Genomic DNA, 25,113 nt, shown 5'->3' with positions numbered 1-25,113 from the left:
ATTTGCTTACAGGTGTCAGTTGCCTGCTGTACTTATTGGAGTTAGAACATAGAACATAAAACAGTACAGCACAGAACAGGCCCTTCGGCCCTCGATGTTGTGCCGAGCAATGATCACCCTACTCAAACCCACGTATCCACCCTATACCCGTAACCCAACAACACCTCCCCCCCCCCCCCCCCCCCCCTTACTTTTTAGGACTCTACGGGCAATTTAGCATGGCCAATCCACCTAACCCGCACATCTTTGGACTGTGGGAGGAAACCGGAGCACGCGGAGGAAACCCACGCACACACGGGGAGGACGTGCAGACTCCACACAGACAGTAACCCAGCTGGGAATCGAACCTGGGACCCTGGAGCTGTGAAGCATTTATGCTAACCACCATGCTACCGTGCTGCCCTAAGGGTTTGAGGGGGGTACTGGAAAGCTACCAAGAAATTCATGGGAACCCTGGCAGAAGCCACTGCCTTCAGAAGTGGTGAGAACGAGGAATGCACTGACCCAACTTTCTAGTTGTGTTTAGTCCATGATGCAGTCCTGCTACTGCGGGAACAACTGCAGAGCATCGCTGAAGGACTAATGCCATTGAGTTAGTAAAACAGTGAAAGCTCCTTTTCCTTTCTGGTTTTATCATGAATTTTCACACATCATTAAACTGCACACAACAGTAGGTTTTTCATTTTACAATAAAGAAACAGACTCTTGGAATTTGATCTCCTCACTATATTTATGAGCAAAGCGACCCACAATGTGGGAAGGCTATATTTCTATGGAATGGAAAGAGTAATGAGGTCATGTGGATCAAGGGTGCAACTGCTGTTACTTGGTATTAAAAAGCTATCTATGTTTAAGCTCCATTACCTTAGTATTCTGCCCCTTCCGTGACCCCTGTGAGATATTGCAACAGAAAACAAATACTTGCGTTCAAATTCTTAATTGATCGAGTAATTTTAAAACATTTAAATTGATTGGGCCTTTCTATTTTCTTGAAAAAAATGGAAAAAACGAGGTTCAGCTTATAACCAAACCTCGATTAGTCTGTTCGTTGTAGACCCGCTTTGTGGAGTATTGCAAAGTCTGGCTGAAGGATTGCAATATGACAATCCATTGCCGAATCTGAAAAAGCTCTCACTTGTGTCCTATGATCACTTTTATCGTTGCGTACGTTTGCCCCTATTTGGTGGCCATTTTTGCAAACTGGTTTTACTGTATGCTTCCAATATTCCGTAATTTGGAAATAAAAATAAAAAACACACTTGCACGCCTTCACAGTTCAGACAATCAATCACTTCCTAAATTATCCAATTTTCTGAAAAAGTCGCTCAACAAAATTAAATGTAATTCTTCTATTCTACTTGAATATGCACTGATGGGTATATTAAACATTGGAACAGAAATAGGCTATTCACAGCCTCAATCCTGCTTGTCATTAACAGATCACAACTGATCTGTACCGCAAATCTGTTTACCTAACTTTGCTCCTTATGCTTTGATATCATTGTCCTTATTGACCCCCGTCGAAAATGTTATTTGGCCCCAGGCATCCACAGACCTTTTGGGAGAGAGTATTTCAGATTTCCACTGCCCTTCTTGTGAAGAAGCACCTGGTGATTTTTGCTCCTAAATTACCAGCTCTAAGTTTGTGTACCTGTATCTTGGTTTCCCTCACCAGCTGCTCTGAACATGCTTCTTTCCTGAGATAATTAATGAAGAGCAACTTGCATTTTATGTACCGCCAGAGGTTAATCATGAAGGCCCTGCCTTCTCAACCCTGCACCTCGCTTGAGGTGTGGTGATCCTCCGATTAATTCACCACCACAGTCAGCTCTCCCCCTCAAAAGCGAAAGCATCCTATGGTCATCTGGGACATCTGTATCATTCTGAGGGGGCTTGAAATGCTCAGAAGTTGTTTCCTCTTGTGGAGAAATCTCGAACTAGGGGTGGCTGTTTCAGAATAATGGGTCCACCATTTAAAATGGGGATTTCTTCTTTTAAGACCATAAGACATAGGAGTGGAAGTAAGGCCATTCGGCCCATCGAGTCCACTCCGCCATTCAATCATGGCTGATGGGCATTTCAACTCCATCTACCAGCATTCTCCCCGTAGCCCTTAATTCCTCGCGACATCAAGAATTTATCTCTGCCTTGAAGCCATTTAGCGTCCCGGCCTCCACTGCACTCCGCGGCAATGAATTCCACAGGCCCACCACTCTCTGGCTGAAGAAATGTCTCCGCATTTCTGTTCTGAATTTACCCCCTCTAATTCTAAGGCTGTGCCCACGGGTCCTCGTCTCCTCGCCTAACGGAAACAGTTTCTTTGCGTCCACCCTTTCTAAGCCATGTATTATCTTGTAAAAGAGCCATTAGTGTGTGGAATTTGCTTCCCCACAGAGCAGAGGCAGCTGGGTCACTGAATATATTCAAGGCTTAGTTAGATTTTCGATTTACAAGGGAGCCCAGGATTATGGGGATCATGCAGGAAAGTGGAGTTGAGGCCAAGATCTGATTGGCCATAGAACTTCTGAAAGGCAGAGTAGACTCGATGCGTGAATGACCCACTCCTGCGATCATTTTTTAAAAAAATGTTTTTTCCCATCCTTAAAGTTACAAAGCCAGTGCACAAAGTGGTCAGGACAAACCCTTGAACCATTTAATTCCTTGCTCCAGGAAACAATTCAAATTGAAGCTAATTCATTGTCTCCACAAAAGAGACCTACAAGCTTCAAGCTGACAAGAAACAACATTGCACCTCATCCTGGGCTTGATCTACCTGAAGCTTCTAACTGTTTCTTGACTGATGCTTAATCTTAGCCAAAAGGCCAAGAAGCAATTCTCCTGCGACTCTGCTCTTATTTCCTATGCTCACTAAAGTGTAGGAGGGAATGTGAGACTAGTAGGGTTTGGAAATATGGCCAGTCAGGAGCAGACCTCTCTTCAAACACAGACCAAGTATCAATTTTAACACACGCACACTATGGCCAACCTATTTGGAAGTCTTGTAAGCCGTCTGTCAAAACATTTCCTGAGGATGACTGTATAGTTACATTCTCCACCATGACCAAGAAACTTGCTTTAAATTCACTTTTTAAAACAAATCTTGGTAAAAATGTAAAATGGGTGTCTCAATCACAGCTGTGAACGTGCCATATAGTTTTTCATCAATTAGATTGGGGAAGGGAAGGAGAATGGTGCTTCGATGCACTCTGATGGTGACAGGAGGGGCATATTGAATGAGTTGCCAAATATTTACTTTGGCAAACGGTGTAATTAAGAATAGTTTAAAATTGATTGGTATAATGGATATCGGCAATTGTCTGTTACGCACACATTTTAATATAGAGGGCAATTGATGGAGGCAAGGAATTCCTCAGCTTCAATGCTCACAAAGAATGCACTGTTACAGGAAACATTGCTCTACGTCTTCATTTCAATGCAGGGTGGGAAGGAAACTTGTAGGATGGCAAATCGGAAGGTCGGAAATTTAAGAGGAGCAATATCAATAAAGTGGAGCAACCTAATTAATGGGAAGGTAAAGAGTTGCAAGGTTGGAAGAGAGAGCCATCAATCAGATAACGACAATCCTGACAAACCTGTTTCATGAGGGGCGGCCCAGTGGCACATACTGGCCTTTGATTTAATGGGTAGTAATTACCTGACCTGTAAAAATAATTTGTTGCACTTTAAATATCCCAGGCTGGAATCGAGAACAGACAGCTGGACATGGTTGATTTCTTCCTGAAGAGCAAAGAAAAGCTATTTTGTGCCCCAGCAGGATTTTTGGTGCAGGAACATTCTGAAGCTGTGATGACATCTTCAATGCAGTTAACAAGTAAGCAACCTGGGTCTTTTGGGTAAAATCCCACCTTCTCCGTTAAGCATGGACAAAAATTGCACTCTCTGTCTAGCTACACATGTGAAGAGTGCTGACTTAGATATGGTTTGCCGGAGCTTGTGAAACTGTACCGCAGCAAAACCAGGCCCTCGGCAGCATGAGAACACAAAACCTTGCAACCTTCCATTCCTCGATCCACGTGACCTATCATTTTACTCATTATAAAGGTTAAGGGGGGGGGGGGGGGGGGGTTGTTGGGTTACGGGTATAGGGTGGATACGTGGGTTTGAGTAGGGTGATCATTGCTCGGCACAACATTGAGGGCCGAAGGGCCTGTTCTGTGCTGTACTGTTCTATGTTCTACGTTCTATATTCAAGCTGGGAAAAGATCGTTGGACTGGATTTTGACACTAACCCGAGCTTGAGTTGTTATTGATTCTTCTAATTTTACCATCCCCATCCTGTTGATTCCTTCCCATTCCCATTGGATTGGAAAATGCTGCTAGGGATGTGGATCGCAGAATAGAAATGCTCAAGGTTTATTTTGTGACTCCGTAACAGTTAAGATGCACATTGTTTTTAAAAATATGTATATTTTTATTAGAGATTTTACAATGCATTTTATCATTGTATTTCCCACAGCCGATGTTACACATAACCAACATAACAAAAACCCAACAGGGGGGGTGGGTATGGTGGCGAACTGGTTAGCACTGCTGCCTCATGGCGCTGAGGACCTGGGTTCGATCCATGAGGACGTTGCATATTCTCCCCATGAGTGCGTGGGTCTCACCCCCACAACTCAAAAGTTGTGCAGGGTAGGAGGATTGGTCACGCTAAATTGTGCCTTAATTGGAAAAAAGAAAGAATTGGGTACTCAGAATTTAAAAAAAGAAACAGAAACCCAAGCAACCGTGACATACCTCACCCACAAAGAAAAGAGAGAGCCCCCCCAACTCCCTGGGAATTGATGTTAAAATGCTAATCCTGCCCCTCCCGTAACCACGTCTCCGTGATGGCTACTGTATCGTAATTACACATGTCAATCTCGCTTTCTTGACTACCTTGTCCATTTGTGTTGCCACTTTCAAAGATCTGTGGACCTGCACGCCCAGATCTCTGTGACTTTTTATATTAAGCCACGCATTCACCTGTGCTATTCACCTATTCCTGTACTCACTAGCATGTGGCGCTGGGCATAATCCAGAGATTACAACCCAGGAGGTTCTGCACGCCTAACTCCCTGAATTCTTGATGCAAGACCTCATCCCTCTTTCTACCTATGTCATTGGTACCAACATGTACCATGACCTCTGCCTTATCACCCTCCCCTTCAGGATGCCCTGCAGCCATTCAGTGACATCCCAGACCCTGGCACCAGGTAGCTCCATTATTTTACCCATAGTGCTTCATAAAGCAGCAGATCACCAGCATACAGGGACACCTGGGTACGATCCGACGGCCATGCTACACCTGGAAAGCAGCTCCTGGGATTTACCTGGGTCGCAACGCCTCGTGGGATTCAACGTGATCTCGTGCGATGTGAACCCTGTCCACGATGGGTGGGACCCATTTTTGCAAATCCGCATTTTAATGAGACAGTAAGCCTCACTCTAATGTGCAGGTTACAGAGGTACCTGATGCTTTGAGATTAAATCCCTTTGCCTCAGAGACCTCGGGCGAGTGCTGTTCAGGACTGGACTCTACAAAGGGCGACTAGTTGGAATGGCACTCGTGAGGATCTCCCAGGGGATTGGAAGCACCCAGCTGCATTTCCTTTGGGCAGGGTGGTGCCCTGGCACTGCTGGTGTCACCTGGGTACCCTGGCAGTGCCAGCCTGGCATCCCAGTAGTGCCACCCAGGTGCTAGCCTGGCACTGCCAAGGTGCTCAGGTGGCACTTCCAACTTGTATGGGCACTGGCAAAGTGGCAAGCTGGCATTGTTTGTGCACGCAATTTGGCCGGGGTGCCCGGCGTGTGTGTTTGGAGACCCTCCTATACTCGTTCGGGCTGGTTGGAGGGGTAGATCGGGGATTGTTTTGGGGGCCTTGGAGATTGGCACGCGATTTCTCGCGCTACAATGGGGAGTTCTGGCAAGCGGAGCTCCCCACTGTATGAAATGGGGCTACATGTGGCATCGGCTGCGAGTTCCCCCTTCAGGCCCTTCATTCAATGCATGTCGAATTGAATAACCATGTGATTCTCGGCACTGCAAACGCTGGGAAACACGCGACTAAACGTGTTCGCTATTGGATTTTGTTCCCTTTTGGGAGAATCACGCCCAGTATTTTCTACACCTCCCCTTTTTAATCCCCTTCCACTATCCAAAGCCCTCAAAGCTATAGCTAAGGGCTCAATCGTTAACGCTAATAGGAGTGAGGGCATTGGACACCCCTAACTTGTCCCCCTATTTAATTGGAAGTATCCCGAGCTCAAGGTGTTGGTACGAACACTAGGCAAGGGGGCCCTATACAGTAACCAAACCCACAAAATTAATTTTGGCCCTGTACCAAACCTCCCCAGAACTTTGAGTAGGTACTTCTACTCACCACCTATCGAATTGCCTCCGTCTCGGGGCCCACCAGATGGGGAGAGAACAATATTCAGCAGCCTCTGTATATTGGCAGACAGTTGCGAACCCTTAACAAAGCCCGTGTGATTAAGATGCATATTTAATGACATTTTTTTTCTTTGTTTATTTCTCTCTCCGTGCAGATGTGGAAGAAATTAAGCCAGCTTTAGATTTGCTGTGTTCAGCCATCAGGGTAAATGATTCCGAAACTCAGAGCAAACAGTTCTCTGAACAACTTCTGAACCTTACACTGACCTTTCTCAACAAACAAATGCAAGAGCTCCTAGAGCAGCCAGGAGGTGAGGTGCCTTGATGAAGCGATTAATTATTTTGAATAACTCTCTTGCAGTCATTTCATGCCGATTACTCAATTGGAGGAATAAAAAAATATGGTGTGGGCATTTTATGATATATTTTAATTTTTCACTGAATGTGTGTCAACATTGTTTTTTTAAAAAAGTTGCTTGCCTCCGTCCTCCCACCTCCTGCGGTATTGTATTTCCGACAGGCTCGTGCAGAACTCTGGAGCTGGTGCCACTGCCAACCCCAGGCTAGTAAAGAGAGTGACCATTGGTGGAGGGAAGCCCCTAGAAATTGGGGGAAAAAACAATCCTATAAATTTAATCCCTTTTTTATATTAACTGTTCTGCTAGATTATTAATTTAACTGATTTGAATATCTAATGCAAGCAGAATGACTAATGTCCAGTTCACTCTGAATAGATGTTGGAGCAGTTGAGTATTACCATAGAGCTTTCAGGCTCTTCTTGTCAGTAAAGTTTGAGATTTATTGAGAGCCATTCAAGCGCTGTTTTATATTGTAAGTTACTGAAGGAGATTTAGAGGTAGCCCATTTTTCGTATTTTTTCACTGCTTATTGAAACGGTAAATCATAGAATCACAGAAACTGCAGTACAGGGGTTTTTGCAGGATCTTCAATCTATTTTTCTGCTTTTTCCTTATAGGCTTTTATATGTTTTACATGCCCAATACTCCTTTGAAAGGAACAATAGGGTTATGCTTCAGTACTCATTTATGCTAAGCTATTTAAAGTTCTAACATTTGTTCTCCACATAGTGTTATCCCTTCCTTGTTCTTCTGCCGACAATCCTAAATCTATACTTTATAACTGCTTGCTGGTCAATGGAAATAATCTTCATGTACGCGATAAGGAAGGCTTTAAACCTGTGTTAGATTCCCTCCTTAACCTTCTATTTTCCAGTAAATAAGGCTCCAGTCTTTTTTTAAAATATAGAGCACCCAATTCATTTTTTCCAATGAAGGGACAATTTAGCGTGGCCGATTCACCTAGCCTGCACATCTTTGGATAGTGGGGGTGAAACCCACGCAAACACGGGGAGAATGTGCAAACTTCACATGGACAGTGACCCAGAGCCGGGATAGAAACTGGGACCTCGGTGCCGTGAGACAGCTGTGCTAACCACTGTGCCACCGTGCTGTCGACGCTTCTGTCTTTTTTGAAGTAATTTTTTCATTTGTTGTCTTTTCCTGGATAATTCGGCTGAATCTTCACGGTGCGCAGTCCATGGCTATGATATTCCTGCAAAAAGGTTGCAAAATCAACAAACATAATCACTTGTGAAACCCTTCATTTGCTCCCCTTAGGGCAAATTTCATCATCTCAATATGCAAGAGCCCAGTTAGATCCCCATCCATGCCGAGGCATAGGGTGGAGAAGCTGACCTCCACCCCAACAGAACCTGCCTACGAGCGATCAACGAGACAAAGGGTAAAACATCTGCGATTCTGGCAGGTCCGACACCCCTAATATGGCCTCCAGGGGACCTGGCTCCAAATCCACATGCAGGATCGTCGACATGCTGGTGAAAAACTACCCCCAAAATGTCTCCAGCTTTGGACAGGACCAGACACGAGCACATTATTAGCCGGGCCCCTCCCACACAGTTCCCGCGTTACCCCTACCACCTCCAACAGCAGACTCAACCGTTACTCCGTCAAATGCACCCTGTGGCTCACCTTCAACTGTATCAACTCCAGCCTTGCACACATGGTTGAGGCATTCACCCGTGGCAGCACCTCAGACCACCTTTCCTTATCCAGCGTCATCCCAAGTCCTCCTCTCACTTACTCTTGACCCCCTCCGCAGACACCTTATCTTCCTCCAAAATCCTCCCATAGATTGTCGAGACGACTCCACACTCCAACAACAAGGAGGCAAGCGCTATTGGAAAGGTTGGAAAAACCTTTCTAGCAAAGTCCTGCACCCGCATATACCGAAAACCCTCCTCATGCAGAGCCCTAACATCTCCCACAACTCCTCCAAATTTGTGAACTGCCCCTCCAAAAACAAATCCTTCCTCTCCTTCACCCCTCTATTTTCCCATCCCCGAAACCTCGCATCCATCCTTCTCGGCTCAAATCCATGGTTCCCCTGGATTGGTATCAGCCTCTACTCCTCTCCCAACCTCCTGTACCCCTCCAATTTCATGTCTTATTCATTTCTTTGGTTGGATGAATATCCACATTTCTACCGACTAGTCGTATTGATCCCATTAAACTCTCCACCTTCATTTTAAAAAGGAAGTTCAGATCGATCTTGGCAACCTATAGACAAAACTTCAGATGGACCAGCACCATTAATAGTTTTCCCCTGTCACCTGTTATATTTATTTAACCTTTTTGTTCTAATGTCTCCATTTATCTATGGAAACCCAGCTGTTGCCCCTCCTTTTAATCTTAGAATGCATTTAATTGCTACTTTATTAAACTTGTACTATATATAAATAATTCCGACATCTAGTCTTAATGTTTGCTTCCCTATCTTTACCCTGCAAGTTAATCTTGAGCTAGTTTCTCTTTCATCCCACTTGAAGCCGCTGATTTTAGTCCATTTTTGTCTGTGATGGCGTTTTAAATGTAAATTAATTAGTTTTTGTAACAATTTCCCAGGTGGAGTTCTACCGTCGGCCCACATTTATTGTTTGGCACTGAATGTTAATTGCCTATGCGATTAGTGAAGCATTTGAAGATTTCACATCCTATGTAATGTGGGTGGATGGGTCTTGATTTAAAAATATATGGTGCTTTTTCTTTTAACGCCTTTCTTTCCCACTAGAATTCACCTTTTATTTTTTTTTTAAATGTCTCCTCTGCCAATGAGTGAAGCTGCAGGGTCACGTTTATTGTCCAGTCCTAATCTCTAATTGCCCATGAGAAGGTATTGGTGTGTCACCTTGAACTGCTGCAGTTTTTGTAGGAATTCTGTTCGCATTGTGGTGTTGAGTAGAGAGTTCAAGGATTTGGGCTCAGCATTTTGACCCTCGCTCAAGTTAGGATGGTGCGTGATTCAGCTTGCTTTCCCCTGATTCTTTTTGTTGCCAAAACAAATTTATGTACCTTCAGAGTTGGACAATTACAAGCACAAATGTGTGGATTATCTCACCGGTTATATTACCAAGCTCCGGAAATTTATGAAGAAATATCCTCGCACTCCTCCAAATGAGACTGTATCGAGTGACTGTCTGGATGAAGAAAATGCATTACCAGATGATAATCAGTTTTATGGAAAGTGGAAGAATCTAAATACTGATGTAAGTACTTGGGCTGGTAACTAGTTAACTTGTGATGTATCTTGAAACTAATTGGATAGTCATAGAGGTTTACAGCATGAAAACAGGCCCTTCGGCCTAAATTGTCCAGGCGCCAATCTTTACCACTAAACTCGTTCGGGGCTGGTTTAGCACTGGGCTAAATCGCTGGCTTTGAAAGCAGACCAAGGCAGGTCAGCAGCACGGTTTAATTCCCGAATTAGCCTCCCCGAACAGGTGCCGGAATGTGGCGACTAGGGGCTTTTCACAGTAACTTCATTTGAAGCCTACTCGTGACAATAAGCGATTTTCATTTTCATTTCATTTCAATTGTCCACATTTGGCCCATAACCCTCTATACGCAGCATTCCCATGTATCTGAATGCTTTTTTTTTAATAAACATTTTATTGAGGTATTTTTTTGGGTTTGACATCAACAACAAAATAAACAATGTACGTGAATCTATGAACATAGTGCAAAAGCCTGCTTCCTCCGTAACAGGTTCCACCTTTATTAACCCCCTACTCTAAACTAAACTAACCCCCCCCCCCCCTCACAAGGCAAACTTGATTTTCTCCAAACAGAGAAAGCTAGCCATTTCCGATAGCCAGGTCTCCGACTTTGGGGGCTTTGAGTCCCTCCAAGCTAATAGTATTCTTCTCCGGGCTACCAGGGAAGCCAAGGCCAGAACGTCTGGCTCTCTCTCCTCCTGGATTCCGGGGACTTCCGACACCCCGAAAATCGCCACCTCTGGACTCAGCGCCACCCTTGTTTTTAATACCGTGGACATGACCTCTGAAAACCTCTGCCAAAATCCCCTAAGCTTCGGACATGCCCAGAACATGTGGGCATGGTTTGCTGTCCCTCGCGCACACTTTGCACACGCATCTTCTACCCCAAAGAACCTGCTCATCCGGGCCATTGTCAAGTGGGCCCGGTGAACGACCTTGAACTGTATCAGGCTGAGCCTGGCATATGTTGCGGATGCGTTGACTCTACTCAACGGGTCCGCCCATAGACCATCCTCTATCTCTTCTCCCAACTCCCCTTCCCACTTGTGCTTCAACTCCTCAGTCTGCGTCTCCTCTGACCCTGTAAGTTCCTTGCAAATGTCAGAGACCCTCCATTCTCCCACCCATTCTCTGGAAACCACCCTGTCCTGTATCCCCCTCTGTGGTAGGAGCAGGAAGGTTGAAAACCTGCCTACGTAAGAAATCCCGCACCTGCAGGTACCTGAATTTGTTTCCCCTCGCCAAATCAAATTTATCCTCCCATCTCCCTCATGCTAGGAAAGCTCCCCTCTATAAACATATCCCCCATCATCTCAATCCTGCTCTCTGTCATCTCCGAAGCCCCCCCCCCGTCCATCCTTCCCGGGGTAAACCGGTGTTTATTACAGATTGGAGACCAAACCGATGCTCCCACATGTCGTCTCCATTTCCCCCAGACTCTCAGGGCCGCCACCACCACAGAATGGTGGAGTACCATGCCGGCAGGAACGGCAGAGGCGCCTTTATCAACGCCCCAAAGCTGGTGCCCTTGCATGAAGCCACCTCCATACGTACCCATGCCGCCCCTCCCCCCACCACCCACTTTGTGATCATGGCTATATTCGCCAATACAGTTGCTGATGTTTGGCAGCGCCAGCCGTCTGAGTGCTTTTTAAAAATTGTACCCGTCTCTACCACTACCTCTGGCAGCTCATTCCAGACACCTCTGTCTGAAAAAATTGCCCATCTGGACCCTTTGTATCTCCCCCCTCTTACCTTAAACCTATGCCCTCTAGTTTTAGACTCCCCTACCTCTGGGAAAAGATGTTGACTATATCTTATCTATGATGTGGAGAGGGTGACGTTGGACCGGGGTGAGCACAGTAAGAAGTCTTAAAATGAAAAAAATGAAACGAAAATCGCTTATTGTCGCAAGTAGGCTTCAAATGAAGTTACTGTGAAAAGCCTCTAGTCGCTACATTCCGGTGCCTGTTCGGGGAGGCTGGTATGGGAATTGAACCGCGCTGCTGGCCTGCCTGGGTCTGCTTTAAAACCCAGCTATTTAGCCCTGTGCTAAACCAGCCCCTCGTTTACAACACCAGATTAAAATCCAACAGGTTTGTTTCAAATCACTAGCTCTCGGAACACTGCTCCTTCCTCAGGTGAATGACAAGTAAATTCCAGAAACATCTATATAGACAAAGTCAAAGATGCATGACAATGCTTTGAATGCGAGAATTTGCAGATATTTAAGTCTTTACAGATCCCGAGAGAGGGGTAATCCCAGGTTAAAGAGGTGTGAATTGTCTCAAACCAGGACAGTTGGTAGGATTTTGCAAGGCAGGCCAGATGGTGGGGGGGTGAATGATCAAGTTTACAGCACAAGAAAAGGCTATTGCACCTATCATCTGACCGTATCAACATTATCCTCCTATTGTGCTCTTCCTCATCCCCCTTTTAAAATGCTTCGATGTTATTCACCTCTATTACTCCTTTTGGTAGTGATTTCCATATTCTCACCCGGCTCAGGTTAAAGATAGTTCGCCTAAATTCTCTGTTAGGGTTAATGCTATTTATCTTATTTATGACCCCTAGTTTTGCATTCCCCTTCAAGTGACACATTTTCTCTGTCGTATTTAGAAATATGAGGAGGAAAATCTTAAAATGATGTATTTTTTGCATAAACTGTAATGTCATCATATTGGCATTCGGCAAAGTGGATAATTAATTTTGCTGGTGGTGCCTTATTTTCCAGCTTTAGTGAGTAGAGAAGCAAACCACTTGGTAGTCTGAAGATGCAGCACCTTACTGAACTCTATCATCAGGCCATTGTTGATTCCTTTGCGCTGAACGGTACAAAATTGTCACCCCGACCTCACTAACTTTTGTTCCTTAGCCCATATATCCCAAAGGTGGGATTTATACTTGTTAAATTAAGTAGTTTGTGAAAATAAATCCTTCACTAATGACTGCAGTGCAGATTGAACCTGGTTAGTGACTCCAAAGCTTATACTTCCTTCCAGGGGCTAACCCGATTATTTTAAGTGCATTAATAATGTACGTATTTAAGAAATATCGATGGGAAAATCTCACATTTAGTGTTCAAAATTTTCCACCAAGGATATATATTTTTTTAAATTTGAAATTCTCTTGGTTTAATCTTTGTAGGAAATTGTTCGTGATGCCATACTAAATAATCAGATTCCCCGAGCTCAGGGCTACTTCACAGCCCAGCAGAAACCTATGAAGAATCTGAACGTACTCATGCAAGCCGGATTAAACCTAACGTACGATTGTCTTTTACAAAAGGACCTGCAGGAGGCTAGGCAACTTCTTAAAAACATGGTAAGTAATGAAATGCTGTCCAGAAATCATGGGACTGTTTATCCAGTTCTGTTGTATAGTTAACTATTTTACATGGTATCAAATTGGAGGATGATATTTTTCAGAACAATAGTATTATTTCTCTTTGATATTAGGGATTTGATGTGAAGAGACAATTGCACCGTATTTGTTGCTACACAGATGATCGAGATCTTCGGGATTTCCTGGTAAGAAATTGAGTGAGCATCTTTAGGCTGTTTGGTGAAATGAAAAGTTTCGATAAGGTATGTTTTAGGCAAAGAAGCGATAATGTGTGTCAGGGCAACAGTGTGTGGCTTCAGTAGCAGAATGCAGGGTAAGTTTTCTTTTTCCTCCCTTTACTGAAGGATGCTGAGTCATGCAGAGATGCAATTCGACAAGCTCGTAACCCTCCAGTGCTTCAACCCACTACTGACCGTTTATTCTTGTTTGAGCCTAAACAGAGACACGCATGTGTGACTGACCACACACACATACACACCTCCATTTAACATGTTTAGGCAAGAAACCACGACGGGCTCAGACTACTTTAATTTCTCTTTCTATTTGAATTAAGTGGATGATAATTCGATACACTGCAGCAATTTAGAATACACATTAAAACATCTGGAATTTAGTACAACTGGTAGTATTTCAGCTCTTTTCTGTCTCGTTGCCCCTCAAAAAAAATGCGTTAACTATTTCAAGCTGAATATTTCTCTTGTAAATCCCTGATCAAGGGAGATTTTCGCTTGTTGAATGTGAAAGCTGGTACAGATTGAGAAGGAAAGTTGTAGAAAATTTTGTTTGATTACATCATTTGGCATTATATTCATGTACACTGTTTAATGCTGTGATGATTGACCTCCGATTCCATCATTAACAAAAGGACACATGGAAAAAATATCTTGTATGCCCAGTAAAATCAGGATATTTGGATTGTTTTGTTTTAGGCTGTTGCTTTAAATGTTATCCGTCTCGTTTGCTAACTGGAACAATGGAGTTTTAATGGAAGAATTCCATGCAGAATGTTCCACCTTGTTTGGCAGGAAAGAATCATAGAATTTACAGTGCAGAAGGAGGCCATTTGGCCCATTGAGTCTGCACTGGCCTTTGGAAAGGGCACCCCACTTAAGCCCACACCTCCACCCTATCCCAGTAACCCCACCTAACCGTTTTGGGCACTAAGGGACAATTTAGCATGGCCAATCCACCTAACCCGCACATTTTTGGACTGTGGGAGGAAACCAGAGCACCCGGAGGAAACCCACGCACACACGGGGAGAGTGTGCAGACTCCGCACAGACAGTGACCCAAGCCGGGAATCGAACCTGGGACCCTGGAGCTGTGAAGCAACTATGCTAACCATTGTGCTATTGTGCTGCCCACGGAGTTCGGCTCCAGTTTCAGAAATTCTTAAATGGTGTGCTTCTTTTTGTGCCACAATTTTTGGATCTCTGTAAAAGGTTTCTAGTTACTCCTCCACATGTACCCCAGTTAATAGTCAGAAACATGACCATTTAATGGAGGCTGTATGGTCTTCCTGAAGTGAAGGTGTAACCAGGTTTTTCTGAATCAGCCTTCATTCTTCATGTGTTTTGTTTTTTGCTATACTTTTAATCCTTTCCATTTTCCACCTATCCAAATATTTGTGGTTGTTCTTGGCTAATGACTGACTAAATTGGCAGTGGCTTATTGATTTCCATCTGCAGTTCCGTTAGAAACTCTGATTGCTAACATGCAGTTAATTTTCCTGACATCCTTTTCTTTGAAAAAAAAAGCTGAGCTACTCACTCTTATCAAGCTTGGCGACGTTGGATATGTGCATAAAGTAAGAACATTATGTTCACTGTTCTCTGGTTAAATGTCATCAGTTTACCTTGATACATCTTACAGGTCAAGGAGACAAATTATCTTGAAAGAACTTGCATTTCCATAGCGTCTTTTACAACCTTGGGATACCCTGAAGTGCTTTACTGACTATAAAATACTTATTAAAAAAAAATAATTCAAGAGAATGGGGGCTTATTAATGGCTTGGCGAACAATCATTGCCCATTCCTAATTGCCCTTGAGAAGGTGATGTTGAGCTGCCTTCAGTGACGAATCCACAACCTTCTGTGGTAGTGAACCTGTGGAGTTCTCCACCACAGAAGGCTGTGGAGACCTAGTCACTGAATATATTTAAGAAGGAAATAGCTTTCTAGACTGTACAGGCATCAAAGGGTATGGGGAGAGCGTGGGAGTGTTGAGTTACGGGATCAACCGTGATCATATTGAGTGACAGAAAAGGCTCAAAGGGCCGAATGGCTGACTTCTACTTATATTTTCGATGCTTCCACGTTTCTATTCCCTGAACTCCTGTAGTCCATGTGGTGTAGATACACCCATTGTACTATTAGGAAGGGAGTTGCAGGATTTTGATCTAGCGACAGGGAAGTAACTTTAATATATATCCAAGGCAGTTTGTTGTGGCCTGGAAGGGGAACTTCCAGATGGTGTTCCGCTGGTGTTTGCTGCCTTGTCCTCCTTGAGGTATGAAAGTCGTCGAAGTCTCTGAGGACTATAGGCTGCTCTCCCTTTTTGAGAGAAAGCTGGCTGGTGGTGATTTGCCCTGAGGGTCACCACGCCTCAGGTGAGGGGTAAGGTTGAAAAGGCAGGGCCTTCATGGATAGCCCCAGCCGGTATGGAAATCGAACCCGTGCTGTTGGCGTCGCTCTGCATCACAAATCAGCCATCCAACAGATGAGCTATTGTAATATAAACAACACACAGTTGCCAGTTCTCACACCACAAGCTGTCATGAACTGCAGTGAGACAATGATCGGATAAGTCATTTTAGTAATATTGGCTGAGGACTAAAATATCAAGCAGGACACTGGGGAGAACCCTGCCTCTCTCCTTTGGAATTCACCTCTAGAGTGCAAACTGGGCCTCAGTTTAACATTAATCTGAAAGGCTGTCGCAGTGTAATTCTGAGGGAGCGTTGCATTGTCAGCCTAGATTTTGTGCTCAAATCTAAACCTGCTTCATGAAAATAGACTGATGCTTATTCAACTATGAATTGGCTTGTCCTCCAGGATTGGAGAAAGAGCAATTGTGTTTTTAATAACGTTATACTGCCTTTTTAGAAAAAAATGACCACGATTGAAATAGATTGATTACCCTTTCTCCTCAGATTTTCCTGAGCTACTTGTGTGATTGTAATAAAAGACGAGAAACCTGATCAATGCTGTGAATCTTAGATTGAACGAATGCTGAAGACATTTGTATACAATTTCTCCCTCCTCAATCTTAATGCATTAACCTTTTTCAAATAAAGAATATTAACACACATACTAATTTAGTACAGAACTTGATACATTAACCTTTGGTGCAATAACTCATGCTAACTTGGAGGCTCTCATTTTCAAAGTGTTGAACTTTGTAATCCAGGTTTGATGTGGCACCACAATTTCACTTCATGTTGCATCAAACAGAAGCGGTTCAAGTTACCGTCTTCTATCTAGAGAGTCACTTGTCTGGAGTCAGCTCATGGTCCAACTCCAGGTTTGTATTACAAGCTTGTAAGTGAAGGGTGTTCATTGATCTTGTTAACTGTGTTTGCTCTCGTCACAAATGCATTCTCTGAAAAGTGCATCTTCAAGAATGTGTTATTGAAAAGTCAGAACAAAAAAATGTAATCATAAATCCTATTAGTTTTTCTATAAGTTTGTGAGGATCTGATTGTTTCCCTCTCTGGACCACACAGTTCCTGGGTTTCCATCGATGTTGCCCAGAACTGACTCTGTGATGCACGTAATTACTCTTGTCCCCTTTCCGAAACAACACAGCTTCTTGGAATGCGCTTGAATGAGGCAGTCTCCCCATCAGCGCCTGTTTTATATATTTTATAAAAGTCAAAGATTTGTGTGGGTGGTGTAATGTAATGCCACAATGAGGAGTCTGCCTCTTTCAAGTTGGTTCCAAGAATTTTCCCAGTTCAGTTATGCACCATGTTTATTCAAATCAGCTTTATAATGCTCACCAATTTATAGAATTAGTTTGCAGCTGCTTTCGGGAAGACAAGACTAGGTACTTTGGAAGGACTCCAAAGGGATAGAAGATAAGCCGCAGTCTAAACAAATCAATGTGGTTCAATTTAGAAATGTGTAAATAATCAAAAGTGGCCACATTTAATAAATAAATAACTTGTTTTCACTGTCTTGGTCGAAAATAGAATCATTTCCAGAAAAGGCCTTTTCCTCCCTGCATCTCCCGCTCCCCCATTGGTGCTTTAGATGAAGTACAAAGAACAAAGAAAATTACAGCACAGGAACAGGCACTTCGGCCCTCCCAGCCTGCGCCGATCCAGATCCTCTATCTAAACCTGTCTCCTATTTTCCAAGGTTTACTTCCCTCTGTTCCCGCCCATTCGTATATCTGTCTAGATGCTTCTTAAATGATGCTATCGTACCCGCCTCTACCACCTCCGCTGGTAAAGCGTTCCAGGCACCCACCACCCTCTGCGTAAAAAAAATTTCCAGGCACATCTCCCTTAAACTTTCCCCCTCTCACCTTGAAATCGTGACCCCTTGTAACTGACACCCCCACTCTTGGGAAAAGCTTGTTGCTATCCACCCTGTCCATACCGCTCATAATTTTGTAGACCTCAATCAGGTCCCCCCGCAACCTCCGTCTTTCCAACGAAAACAATCCTAATCTACTCAACCTTTCTTCATAGCTAGCACCCGCCATACCAGGTAACATCCTGGTGAACCTCCTCTGCACCCTCTCCAAGGCATCCACATCCTTCTGGTAATGTGGCGACCAGAACTGCATGCAGTATTCCAAATGTGGCCAAACCAAAGTCCTATACAACTGTAACATGACCTGCCAACTCTTGTACTCAATACCCTGTCCGATGAAGGCAAGCATGCTGTATGCCTTCTTGACCACTCTATCGACCTGTGTTGCCACCTTCAGGGTACAATGGACCTGAACTCCCAGATCTCTCTGCACATCAATTTTCCCCAAGACCCTTCCATTGACCATATAGTCCGCTCTTGAATTTGATCTTCCAAAATGCATCACCTCGCATTTCCCTGGATTGAACTCCATCTGCCATTTCTCTGCCCAAATCTCCAATCTATCTATATTTTGTTGTATTCTCTGACAGTCCTCCTCGCTATCTGCAACTCCACCAATCTTAGTATCATCTGCAAACTTGCTAATCAGACCACCTATACCTTCCTCCAGGTCATTTATGTAGATCACAAACAACAGTGGTCCGAGCACGGATCCCTGTGGAACACCACTAGTCACCCTTCTCCATTTTGAGACACTCCCACCACTATTCTCTGTCTCCTGTTGCCCAGCCAGTTCTTTATCCATCTGACTGGTACACCCTGAACCCCATACGACTTCACTTTTTCCATCAACCTGCCATGGGAAACCTTATCAAACGCCTTACTAAAGTCCATGTATACGACATCTACAGCCCTTCCCTCATCAATTAACTTTGTCACTTCCTCAAAGAATTCTATTCGGTTTGTAAGACATGACCTTCCCTGCACAAAACCATGCTGTCTATCACTGATAAGTCTATTTTCTTCCAGATGTGAATAGATCCTATCCCTCAGTATCTTCTCCAACAGTTTGCCTACCACTGACGTCAAGCTCACAGGTCTATAATTCCCTGGATTATCCCTGCTACCCTTAAACAAAGGGACAACATTAGCAATTCTCCAGTCCTCCGGGACCTCACCCGTGCTCAAGGATGCTGCAAAGATATCTGTTAAGGCCCCAGCTATTTTGACCCTCACTTCCCTCAGTAACCTGGGATAGATCCCATCCGGTCCTGGGGACTTGTCCACCTTAATGTCTTTTAGAATACCCAAAACTTCCCCCTTCCGTATGACAACTTGACCGAGAGTATTTAAACATCCATCCCTAGCCTCAACATCCGTCTTGTCCCTCTCCTTTGTGAATACCGATGCAAAGTACTCATTAAGAATCTCACCCATTTCCTCTGAGTCCACGCATAAATTCCCTCTTTTGTCTTTAAGTGGGCCAATTCATAGAGAAATACAGCACAGAACAGGCCCTTCGGCCCACGATGTTGCGCCGAACTTTTGTCCTAGGTTAATCATAGAATTTTGGACAATTTGTCATGGCCAATCCACCCAACCTGCACATCTTTGGACTGTGGGAGGAAACCGGAGTACCCGGAGGAAACCCACGCAGTCACGGGGAGGATGTGCAGACTCCACACAGACAGTGACCCAAGTCGAAATCGAACTTGGGACCCTGGAGCTGTGAAGCAATTGTGCTATCCACAATGCTACCGTGCTGCCCTTAAGAAGTTAACCTACACTCCCTTATTCTACCCTAATCCAAGTACCTATCCAATAGCCGCTTGAAGGTCCATAAATTTTCCGACTCAACTACTACCACAGGCAGTGCATTCCATGCCCCCACTACTCTCTGGGTAAAGAACCTACCTCTGACATCCCCTCTATATCTTCCACCATTTATCTTAAATTTATGTCCCCTTGTAATGGTGTGTTCCACCCGGGGAAAAAGTCTCTGACTGTCTACTCTATCTATTCCCCTGATCATCTTATAAACCTCTATCAAGTCGCCCCTCATCCTTCTCCGTTCCAATGAGAAAAGGCCCAGCACCCTCAATCTTTCCTCGTATGACCTACTCTCCATTCCAGGCAACATCCTGGTAAATCTCCTCTGCACCTTTTCCAAAGCTTCCACATCCTTCCTAAAATGAGGTGACCAGAACTGCACACAGTACTCCAAATGTGGCCTGACCAAGGTTTTGTACAGCTGCATCATCACCTCACGGCTCTTAAATTCAATCCCTCTGCTAATGAACGCTAGCACACCATAGGCCTTCTTCACAGCTCTATCCACTTGAGTAGCAACTTTCAAAGAACAATGAACATAGACCCCAAGATCTCTCTGCTCCTCCACATTGCCAAGAACCCTACCATTAACCCTGTATTCCGCATTCAGATTTGTCCTTCCAAAATGGACAACCTCACACTTGTCAGGGTTAAACTCCATCTGCCACTTCTCAGCCCAGCTCTGCATTCTATCTATGTCTCTTTGAAGCCGACAACAGCCCTCCTCACTATCCACAACTCCACCAATCTTCGTATCATCTGCAAATTTACTGACCCACCCTTCAACTCCCTCATCCAAGTCGTTAATGAAAATCACAAACAGCAGAGGACCCAGAACTGATCCCTGCGGTACGCCACTGATAACTGGGCTCCAGGCTGAATATTTGCCATCCACCACCACTCTCTGTCTTCTATCGGTTAGCCAGTTTGTTATCCAACTGGCCAAATTTCCCACTATCCCATGCCTCCTTACTTTCTGCATAAGCCTACCATGGGGAACCTTATCAAATGCCTTACTAAAATCCATGTACACTACATCCACTGCTTTACCTTCATCCACATGCTTGGTCACCTCCTCAAAGAATTCAATAAGGCAAGACCTACCCCTCACAAATCCGTGCTGACTATCCCTAATCAAGCAATGCCTTTCCAGATGCTCAGAAATCCTATCCCTCAGTACCCTTTCCATTACTTTGCCTACCACCGAAGTAAGACTAACTGGCCTGTAATTCCCAGGGTTATCCCTATTCCCTTTTTTGAACAGGGGCACGACATTCGCCACTCTCCAATCCTCTGGTACCACCCCTGTTGACAGCGAGGACGAAAAGATCATTGCCAACGGCTCTGCAATTTCATTTCTTGCTTCCCATAGAATCCTTGGATATATCCCGTCAGGCCCGGGGGACTTGTCTATCCTCAAGTTTTTCAAAACGCGCAACACATCTTCCTTCCTGACAAGTATCTCCTCAAGCTTATCAGTCTGCTTCACGCTGTCCTCTCCAACAATATGGCCCCTCTCATTTGTAAATACTGAAGAAAAATACTTGTTCAATCCTTTCTCTAGTTATCCTCTTGCTCCTTACATACGAATAAAATGCTTTGGGATTTTCCTTAACCCTGTTAGCCAAAGATATTTCATGACCCCTTTTAGCCCTCTTTATTGCGCGTTTGAGATTCGTCCTACTTTCCCGATATTCCTCCAAAGCTTCATCAGTTTTGAGTTGCCTCGATCCTATGTATGCTTCCTTTTTCATCTTAGCTAGTCTCACAATTTCACCCGTCATCCATGGTTCCCTAATCTTGCCATTTCTATCTTTCATTTTCACAGGAACATGTCTGTCCTGCACTCTAATCAACCTTTCCTTAAAAGACTTCCACATTTCAAATGTGGATTTACCCTTAAACAGCTGCTCCCAATCCACATTCCCTAGCTCCTGCCGAATTTTGTTATACTCTGCCTTTCCCCAATTTAGCATTCTTCCTTTCGGACCCCTCTTGTCCTTGTCCATGAGTATTCTAAAACTTACGGAATTGTGATCGCTATTCCCAAATAATCACCGACTGAAACATCAACCACCTGGCCGGGATCATGCCCCAATACCAGGTCCAGTATGGCCCCTTCCCGAGTTGGACTATTTACATACTGCTCTAAAAAACTCTCCTGGATGCTCCTTACAAACTCTGCTCCATCTACGCCTCCAACACTACACGAATCCCATTCACTGTTGGGGAAGTTAAAATCTCCCATCACAACCACCCTATTGCTCCTACATTTTTCTATAATCTGTCTGCATATTTGTACCTCTACTTCATGCTCGCTTTTGGGAGGCCTGTAGTAAAGTCCCAACAATGTTACTGCACCCTTCCTATTTCTCAGCTCCACCCATATTGCCTCAGTGCTTGAATCCTCCATCATGCCCTCCTTAATCACAGCTGTGATATCATCTCTGACGAGTAATGCAACTCCTCCACCCCTTCTACCTCCCTCTCTATCCCTCCTGAAGCATCTATACCCTGGGATATTCAGTTGCCAGTCCTGCCCTTCCCTCAACCAAGTCTCAGTAATACCAATAGCATCATATTCCCAGGTACTGATCCAAGCCCTAAGTTCATCTGCCTTATCTGCTACACTTCTCGCATTACAACAAATGCACCTCAGACCACCTTTGCGTTCATCATCTCTTCCCTGTCTACTATTCCCCTTAGTCCCTTTGAGTTTATTGTCTCGTACCTTACTGGCTTTAGTTGCTGCTTCTTTACTGACCTCTAACTTCCTAATCTGATTCCCATCCCCCTGCCACATTAGTTTAAAACCTCCCCAATAGTGTTAGCAAAAGCACCCCCTAGGACATTGGTTCCAGTCCTGCCCAGGTGTAGACCATCCGGTTTGTAATGGTCCCACCGCCCCCAGAACCGGTTCCAATGTCCCAAAAATCTGAACCCCTCCCTCCTGCACCATCTCTCAAGCCACGTATTCATTCTGACTATTCTTGAATTTCTACTCTGACTGTCCCGTGGCACTGGTAGCAATCCTGAGATTACTACCTTTGAGGTCCTACTTTTTAACTTATCTCCTAACTCCCTAAATTCTGATTGTAGGACCTCATCCCTTTTTTTACCTATATCGTTGGTGCCTATATGCACCACGACAACTGGCTGTTCACCCTCCCCCTTCAGTATGTCCTGCAGCCGATCGGAGACATCCCTGACCTGAGCACCCGGGAGGCAACATACCATTCGGGAGTCTTGTTTTCGACCACAGAAACGCCTGTCTACTCCCCTTACAATTGAATCCCCTATGACTATAGCCCTGCCAGTCTTTTTCCCGCCCTTCTGTGCAGCAGAGCCAGCCACGGTGCCATGAGCCTGGCTACTATTGCCTTCCCCTGGTGAGTCATCTCCCCCAACAGTATCCAAAACGGTATACCTGTTTTGGAGGGAGATGACCGCAGGGGACACCTGCACTGCCTTCCTGCTCTTTCTCTGCCTTTTGGTCACCCATTCCTGTCTCCCTCACCAATCCTAATCTGCGGTGTGACTAACTCACTGAACGTGCTATCCACGACCTCCTCAGCATCGCGGATGCTCCAAAGTGAGTCCATCCGCAGCTCCAGAGCCGTCATGCGGTCTAACAGGAGCTGCAGCTGGACACACTTCCCGCACATGAAGAAGTCAGGGGCATCGGCTGCGTCCCTGAACTCCCACATTGCGCACGAGGAGCATAACACGGGTCTGGGATCTCCTGCCATTTTTGCTCTTTACCGTAACTGATTACAAATATAGTATCAAATAATTAATAAGTGAAAAGAATAAAGATTTTACTTACCAATCACAATACTCACCAACACACGAAGATTTAAATTTCTCCCAGCAACTGCTAATTGGAGCACTTTCCTTGCCAGCCAATCAGGTCACTGCTTTGCTGTGATGTCACCCTTCAAGGTATGTTTTTAAAGAGATAAACTTACCTTCCCGACAACCACGGTTGTTTTTTTTTGGTTAGAGGAGTGGGTAGGGAGGGAAACACTGAGGAAGTGTTTCGGGTTAAATTGTCACTCGACAACAGCCCCTTCACAAACCATCTTCAAATTAGGCTGACCGCACTGCACGTATGCAAATCTCCCCGGAACAGCCAATCAGTAGCTCCGCTCTGCTGCCCTCTGCTGGATGCTTGCTTGCACTCTAACTCCTCTGGTCTCTTTCGCTGGTACACATGACGGGGCAGCACGGTAGCATAGTGGTTAGCATCAATGCTTCACAGCTCCAGGGTCCCAGGTTCGGTTCCCGGCTGGGTCACTGTCTGTGCGGAGTCTGCACGTCCTCCCCGTGTGTGCGTGGGTTTCCTCCGGGTGCTCCGGTTTCCTCCCACAGTCCAAAGATGTGCGGGTTAGGTGGATTGGCCATGCTAAATTGCCCGTAGTGTCCTAAAAAGTAAGGTTAAGGGGGAGTTGTTGGGTTACGGGTATAGGGTGGATACGTGAGTTTGAGTAGGGTGATCATTGCTCGGCACAACATCGAGGGCCGAAGGGCCTGTTCTGTGCTGTACTGTTCTAAATCTAAACCTTCAAATTAAGCTGACCGCACTGCACGTATGCAAATCTCCCCGGAACAGCCAATCAGTAGCTCCGCTCTGCTGCCCTCTGCTGCCCTCTGCTGGATCAAGTAGGATGGAGAGTGAAAGTAATTGTTTCTTTAGCTTGTATTTTGCACCTCCAGTTCAGCTTTGGAAATTGATTCACTCATGAGCGTGTAATACAAACCTGGGGTTGGACCCTGAGTTGACTCCAGACAAGTAACATGAGGCTCTCCATAATAATAATAATTGCTTATTGTAATAATCGCTTATTGTCACAAGTGCTTCAATGAAGTTACTGTGATAAACCCCTAGTCGCCACATTCTGGCACCTATTCGGGGAGGCCGGTATGGGAATTGAACCCGCGCTGCTGCGTTGTTCTGCATTACAATCCAGCTGTTTAGCCCACTGTGCTAAACCAGCCCCTGAAGCGCAGAGGGTAACTTGAACCAATTCTGTTTGATGCAGCATGGAGTGTGATTGTGCTGCCACATCAAACCTGCTTTACAAAGTTCTCAGAGGTTCTGTTGAAAGCACCAAGCACTTTCATGTCAAACATATTTAAAAAGAACAGGATAGATTTTTTTTTTCAATTGGGAGGTGTTACGATCCCAGCTATTGTTGCCACTGGACAATTCAGGTCCCAGGATGGAACCTGGCTTGATAGATCCTAACTTTATTTTTTGTTTAGAGACATGGGTGAACTGAGTCACAGGACTGCCTATGAACTTTTAACAAACTAATAAAACCGCAAATAAACCGTAAATAAGAAAATGCTGAACTACTCCTTAATGGCAGCTATACCCTGGAGCTCGGTACAGAGCTAACACAAGCA

The 25,113-nt window shown here is 44.7% G+C and overlaps 1 protein-coding gene across 1 annotated transcript in view; it reads left to right on the top strand.

Moving 5' to 3' along the window:
• Window positions 1–25,113, top strand: part of spg11 (SPG11 vesicle trafficking associated, spatacsin) — a 209,404-nt gene that overhangs the window by 33,426 nt on the left and 150,865 nt on the right. The window contains exons 8-12 of the mRNA XM_038813292.1: window positions 3,697–3,832; window positions 6,550–6,705; window positions 9,790–9,977; window positions 13,134–13,310; window positions 13,445–13,516. Coding sequence (XP_038669220.1) covers window positions 3,697–3,832; window positions 6,550–6,705; window positions 9,790–9,977; window positions 13,134–13,310; window positions 13,445–13,516 — 729 coding nt within the window. The remainder of the gene's footprint in view (window positions 1–3,696; window positions 3,833–6,549; window positions 6,706–9,789; window positions 9,978–13,133; window positions 13,311–13,444; window positions 13,517–25,113) is intronic.

The sequence above is a fragment of the Scyliorhinus canicula genome, chromosome 12 (genome assembly GCF_902713615.1).
Source record: "Scyliorhinus canicula chromosome 12, sScyCan1.1, whole genome shotgun sequence".
Classification (NCBI taxonomy): Eukaryota; Metazoa; Chordata; class Chondrichthyes; order Carcharhiniformes; family Scyliorhinidae; genus Scyliorhinus; species Scyliorhinus canicula.
Note: the sequence above shows the minus strand (reverse complement) of the source record. Positions and strands in the feature narration are given on the sequence as shown.